Below are 6,998 nucleotides of genomic sequence, written 5' to 3' on the forward strand. Positions count from 1 at the left end.
TGCACCTAAAATATTCTTGAAGAGAAAAGGGGGAAGGAAAACATGAAAGCAACTACCTAATCTATTCTAAAGAAGCAATGCACCAAAATGGGATATCTAGATCAATCTCTCCCCATGCATGCACAATGTTATTATTATGACAATATGAAGATTTACAGATTCAAACTTTGTTTGATCTATAAACTACATACACCAGGCAACCATATGAGTGATACAAGGAAGATACTTCACATCTTATTATTCATAGGCCAAATAGATACAGAGAATGTAGATTATAGATATTTGTAGTATGTTGAAGAAAGGTGAACAAGTTTATACAGTCAATGACAGTTGAAAGAGGTAAGGTAGAAAGTCATATAACTTAGAGGCAATAGGGAATCTATAGTAATATGCCAAGGCAGTACTAAAGAAACAAAAAAGACTTGACCCCAAGAAAGAGTATAACACTTGCCTTTATAGTGCAGGCATAACTTAGATAATTTCTATTACAAGATAAAATTCAACCACTATAATCAAATCTCTAGAGAATAGTTACTCCAAAGTTGAAAAGACATATCCATTGAGTAAATTCACATCTTAGAGGACCACTTCTGCACCAAACAAATCTTTGAGAGGTCAAGAGTGGCAGTTATTTAATCTCGAATTGAATGAGTGGATTAACAAATGTTGGTGAAGTATATTTTTTACACTTATCAATCCTAGGGATCAATGAAAGCAGTTGCAAGAAATTGAAAGATTAGATTCTTAATTCAAGGGACTTCTTCTGCTACTGCCAATCCACCAAATTGACTTTGATTTTAGTCAACTAGAATCAACCATTAAGCTCTGCCATGTGGACCAAGCATTTCTCATCATTATGCCACCTTATCAGTCATCCAATTCCTATGCATTGTGTTAAATTACTTACAATTGCAAGATTGTCACCACCTTCCCTTAATAACTATTATTGCTTGTGAAACCATGATCCACTAGTCATCACCACTTCGCTATCTACACTTGGCATTCTTTACTAACCACCATAGCTTGGTGAAAGCTGAAATTAGATCATATTCACACCATCACCATATTCACTTGGTATTACTGTTTGACCTTTACGACCAAGCAAAATAGTGGAACCGCTCAGTCACAACTTAAAGAACAACCATTTCTCAAACTATGACAATCATGCACTAGCCATAGATATGAATGATCTAATGGTGCAGGATATCTCTTAGACACTAGAGTTCTACTTTTCCATATATCTTTAGACTATAATAATAATAATATTGTGCATGCATGGGAAGAGATTGATCTAGATATCCTATTTTGGTGCATCACCTCTTTAGAATAGATTAGGTAGTTGCTTTCATGTTTCCTTCCCCCTTTTCTCTTCAAGAATAGTTTAAGTGCATCCTAATAGCAGAGGAATTTGGGCTTCTCTAGACACTCAACCTCATAGTGCAAGTCTCATAGCTTAGTGGTTGTTTCCATGTTTCACAAGGTTGTCCTTAGGTAAGACTTTAGACAAGGGTGCAAGCTTTTGTGACAACAGGTACCTACTTGACCCTAAAGTTTCTAGGGTTCTCTCATCTAGTCAAGTTCTCAAAAAAAGATGATGAAAACATTGATTTGGATAGTCTTATCCCCCATTTGATAGAGATGGCCTCTTGATATAATAGATTGAAAGTACATAGATAGAATGATTATTAGGCTAGAAACTATCTCAGAGGGGGAGTGTAAATCGATAGATGGGATATTAGACTACAAGGATGAAGTGTGGTGGAATCCTCATACATAGCTAGGTGATAAGCTTCTCTACTGGGAACAAGATGAGGAATAGGTGGAGGAAATCAAGAACAAACTACTCTTAGAGGAAGAAATAGATGAAATGTTAAAAGCTATGATGTCCATAAAAGATACAAGATTATCTTGGGGAACAAATTAACAATTTTATCTCCCAGAACAATTTAGGTTAGGCCAAAATGGAGAAGGACATTGATAGTTTGATGGCTTGGCTAGAGGAAGCATAGGAAGGAGACTCCTAAAAGAGAAGAAGGTGCCATTGAGGCCTCTCAAGGATTGAGTAAGGCTAAACCTTTCCACTCTCCTAAGTTCTTTGTACTGGATGAGATCAAGAGGATGCAAAGGTGATGGGTTAGTCCATGTTTTGTTTCCTTTGGGTGATGTGTCTTGGGTCCCTCTTTATATCTTGGTTCATGTCAGTATTGGTTGTTGGTTAAGCTATATGCAATAATGGTTATTCTTCGTTGCTACCTTTTGTGTAGCTAGTTATTGTTGTTTAGTATTTTTTTGGTTTTTTATGGTGCTAGTTTGGTCTATTTGTTAGGCCTTAGTTTTTGCATTGTTCCCTGTCTAGTTAGAAGTTTTACATTTTTTTAAAGCTTGGTTGTTTCTATTTCATTCTAGTTTGAGTTTAGTCTACTAGGTGTCGCTTCTCATGACCCTTTTATTTGTCAAAGGACTTGATGTTACTTTTTTTGTAATGGGTTTATGCCCTTCCCATTTTATTCAATCAAAACTTTGGGCATGTGATGACAATGGTAGAAATTATACTCATTTAATTTTTTCCCTACATTTTCTCATGTAAATTAGCATTTTGGAGAAAAAAAAAATTAGATAAAAAAATTTTACAAATAGGAAAAAAAAACAAGAAAAGAAATGAGTATTAAGGAAAACACAATCATTTTAAAGAAGTATGAATTGAGACAAGATACAACTAAAAATCCTCCAATAAGATTAAATGTGAAGAGAAAATTCTTCTAGAATTGAAGACATGACAACAAAGGTTAGATAGTTATTAGTTTGATGCTAAGAATAATAGATAGTTATTCAAACTTTTCTACGTATTTACTCCATCATGATTAATACCATTTTAAAATAGCCTATGTTTATTGGGATAAAATTTGTCAAGAAAAGAAAAATAAAGGAATTTAAAAGGGAGATTTTTTTTACTTAAAATAATGATTATTTTAGAACAATAGAAGTTGATGGAAAAATATTTATTAATAAAATAAAATAAAACAAATAAATTATAATTTTGAACATATAAGGAGAGAGAGAGACGGGGGGAGGGAGGTAGGGAGGCCAAGGGGGAGGCGAAAATTTTCTCTATCAAAATAGTGACCATTTTAGAATAGCTTATGCTCATAGAGAAAAATTCAATCAACAAATGAAAAGAAATGAATTGAAAAGGGAGATGAGTTTTAGAGAAAATAATGATTATTTTAGAATGTTCAAATATGATAGAAAATGTATTTATTGATAAAATAAAATAAAATAAAATAAATAAATGATAATTTTGAGCATATAAAAATAAAGATTATATATAGATATATATATATTCTAACATCCACTTAAAAATACATTTTTAGAGAATTAAATAAAACAAGAAAGGAATTGATGACACGTTTAAAAGGAAAATAAGAAAAAGAAAGGAAAAAAACAAGTAAATGACTTCTACCAAACTCAATTATATATATATATATATATATATATATATATATATATATATATATATATATATATCCGCTTAAAAATACATTTTTAAAGAATTAAATAAAACAAGAAAGGAATTGATGACATGTTTACAAGGAAAATAAGAAAAATAAAGAAAGAAAAAAGAGAAAAGTGAATGGCTTCTACCAAACCCAATAATGGCGATGTGAGTGCTGTTACTTTTTAATAACGTCCTTATGTTTTTGTGTATAATAGGATGAGATTTCTATGGTGAGTGCTGTTACTTTTTAATAACGTCCTTATGTTTTTGTGTATGATAGGATGAGATTTCTATGGTGATTCCTATGTCATAATGCCTTACGGCATTGGTACAGGAAAAATAGCACACTTGAGGCAAAGTATTGAATTCATCTCAAAACTTGTTTAGTGAGCAGCCGTATTAACATGACTTTTTACATAAGACGTGGACAAAAGACGACATGACTTTAGGTGTTGGATTCCTCTCAAAGCTTGGAACCAGATTACATACCCACTCATTATTATTGAGAAGATCAATAATGCTATCCTCTACGGTTCAATAATGAAATAATTCAATAATATAGGGCTCTAGACCATTGGAGTCTTTCAAAGACTTTTCTTTTTACAACACTAATTCTGCGTTCCTTCCTAAAACCGCTAATTCTGTGTTCCTTCCTTTTCAGTTTGTAAAAACTCCAGGCAAGGAGTTTATGGGTTTGTAACAGATGGCTTCCTTTACTTTTCATGGCTGTATCTATTGTCTTTCCCATTCTTCTTTTTGCATGCGTTGCTGGGTTCGATGTAGGTGCCTCCTGCTTCTCATGATTTTTTGTATTTTAATATTTGCTTTGTTTGGTGGCTTCCTGCTAGATTTCTCGAATTCGTATCCCTCCTATGACAAATGTTCTCCTCATTCCTGCAACGATTCCCTCGTCAAATACCCCTTCACCGATTGCGGCCATACTGCTTCTCGGTGCACAGCAAATCAAACAATTGTATTAGATTTACCTCTTATGAATGGTTTCTGCAAGGGAAATACTTATAGGGTAGTGGGAGGGATCACAGAATCATCTTATAGAAACAGAACCATTCAAGTCGCATGTGATCAGAACGTTTTAGATGATTGCTCTACCACATTCATGAATGTCGGTTACACCGCTGTTGATATTTATCTTTATTCCAATGAACTATATCTTTCCGATAAATATAAATGGGGAACCGTTTTTATCTGTAACAAGAAACCTGCCTACAGCAATATTATCCAGCGTGTCAAATGTTTGGAGTGCAGAAATAGAGACGATTTATGCTACTTTGCTCCTTGGGATGTAGCAACATTTTATTATCCTTTATCGGGGGAAGATGAAAGTTGTCAAGGCCACTACGGTGTTGTTATTCCAAACAGCAGAAGCTACAACATCAGTGATGAAAAGAATCTGAGGGAGGTCCTGCAAACAGGATTCGATGTCAAATGGTATAACACCGATCAGTGCTCTTCCTGTGAAACTTCAGGCGGGATATGCTATAGAGATTATTATACCATTTCCATGTGCATTTGTCGAGACGGTCCCCACAATTACAACTGCTCTGATGGTATTCTTTTTGTATCTGAATTATTAACAATCAGTAGCTTAGACATATTGTGAAGGCTTATGAAAGTTTTTAGTCACTTAAAATGAATGGATATTGCTTATGGCTCTTACATTCGAAGGGAGATTGCAAATAGATAAATAAGCATTTTTTTTGTCTTTTAAGTTTTACTAAATAATACTACTTCTATGAAGGAAAACTTCTCCCACACAAGAAATGGTGGATGATGACAAGATTTAAAGCAGGTAACTTACTTCAGGGTAGTTGGTTTCTCCTTTTAAAATTAAAACGCTAGGTTTTCAGTCTGTTACACTATTCACTAGACTACCGCGTAACAATTACTCTTATACTTTTTTGCAGCTGTAGGGGTTCTATCTTCTATGGTCATTGCATCAGCCATCATCTTCATTTACCGAAGAATTAATCGAAAGAGAAGAAAGCAGCAAGAGGAGCAGGACATTGAGCGATTTATGGATCCCCTCGACTGTAGACCTCTTTCAGTAGAGAACTTTTTACATGCAGGTATTCCCATCAGATACTCTTATCATCAAATTAAAAGATACACCAATAATTTCACAACAAAACTTGGCCAAGGAGGTTTCGGAACAGTTTTCAAAGGTGAGCTTTCTAATGGATGTATTGTAGCAGTGAAAATTCTTGAAAAATCAAAACACAGTAGAATCCAATTCATGAATGAAGTAGTTACCATCGGAAGGATCCACCACCTGCATCTTGTGCGCCTTCTTGGGTTTTGCATTGAGGGGTCGAAAAGAGCTCTGATTTATGAGTACATGGTCAATGGTTCCCTTGAAAAATATATCCATGGAGATTGTGAAATTGCACTGGACTGGAAACAGTTATACTCCATTGCAATGGGTACAGCTCGTGGGATTGCATATCTACACAATGAGTGTCGAAGCATGATATTGCATTGTGACATAAAACCCCATAATGTGTTACTGGACACCGATTTCTCTCCCAAAGTTGCAGATTTTGGTTTGGCAAAATTAACACATAGAGAAGAGAGTCATATCTCTTTATCAGGTGCTAGAGGAACCCCTGGCTATACAGCTCCAGAGGTGTGGTCTAAAAGCAATGGTCCCGTGACTGACAGATCAGATGTGTATAGTTATGGTATGCTGCTCATGGAAATGGTGGGAAGAAGAAAGAATTTCGACATGAAAGCTACCAGGTCTAGCAAAGTTTATTATCCTGAGTGGGCATTCAAACAAGTAGAAATGGGAGAGTTTCAAAAGCTGAGGGGAAAAAATCTAGAAGATGATGAAGAAGTTGTTATTGCCAGAAAATTAAGCATGATGGGATTGTGGTGCATTCAGTACGATCCATCTGAAAGACCTTCTATGAATAGAGTGATTCAAATGTTCGAAGGAGCTGTTGATATCGTTATGCCCCCTAAACCTTTTCCTGTTGATACACCAGTCCAAACAATAGCCTTTACTGAAGCCTCGTCTAGCATGTGACGTAAACTCACATGGCCTCGGTCATTCTATGTCTTAATGGCTCATGTTTATCTAAACAGTTAGTATTGATAGCCTATAAGTTTGCTATTTAGTTTATGTAGGATATATTTGTTTCTCAGGTTATTGTTGTCGTGTACGTTGTTGTTTTGTTACAGTTTAAACTCAAATTGTCCAAGAATATAATGTGCATCCATGGTTATATAAACAGATTCCCTTCTTTCAAATGCAAATGCAAAGAATTTTTTTTTTTCCTTTAAATATATTAGAAAGCGCTTCTCAGGGTAACCATACGGTGTTTGTTTTAGCGATTCCTTGAATATATACATGATTCATTAACATTAAACTTTTAAAAAATTAAAATCCTGTAACTTAATCCCCTCAGTCATTTCTTGAATGTGCCTCTGCTTCTCTACCGCTAAAGCTACTAGCTCGTATGACATGTCGTTTAATTTGAAT

The 6,998-nt window shown here is 34.7% G+C and overlaps 1 protein-coding gene across 2 annotated transcripts; it reads left to right on the forward strand.

The window, feature by feature from the left end:
• The first annotated feature begins 3,988 nt into the window (after nt 1–3,988).
• LOC149558808 (LEAF RUST 10 DISEASE-RESISTANCE LOCUS RECEPTOR-LIKE PROTEIN KINASE-like 2.4) lies at nt 3,989–6,766 on the forward strand. 2 transcript variants are annotated; one of them, XM_089832860.1, is made up of 4 exons: nt 3,989–5,064; nt 5,256–5,306; nt 5,422–5,583; nt 5,710–6,766. In XM_089832860.1, the coding sequence occupies exons 1-4, from the start codon at nt 4,200–4,202 to the stop codon at nt 6,540–6,542; spliced, it is 1,911 nt and encodes a 636-aa protein (XP_089688986.1). In that variant the 5' UTR covers nt 3,989–4,199; the 3' UTR covers nt 6,543–6,766. The 2 variants fall into 2 exon arrangements, with proteins under 2 accessions (XP_089688986.1, XP_089688985.1); XM_089832859.1 differs by having other exon boundaries at nt 3,992–5,064; nt 5,422–6,766.
• The last annotated feature ends 232 nt before the right edge of the window (nt 6,767–6,998 follow it).

Source organism: Cupressus sempervirens, chromosome 5, assembly GCF_028749045.1.
Source record: "Cupressus sempervirens isolate cs-2001-9-10 chromosome 5, ASM2874904v1, whole genome shotgun sequence".
Classification (NCBI taxonomy): domain Eukaryota; kingdom Viridiplantae; phylum Streptophyta; class Pinopsida; order Cupressales; family Cupressaceae; genus Cupressus; species Cupressus sempervirens.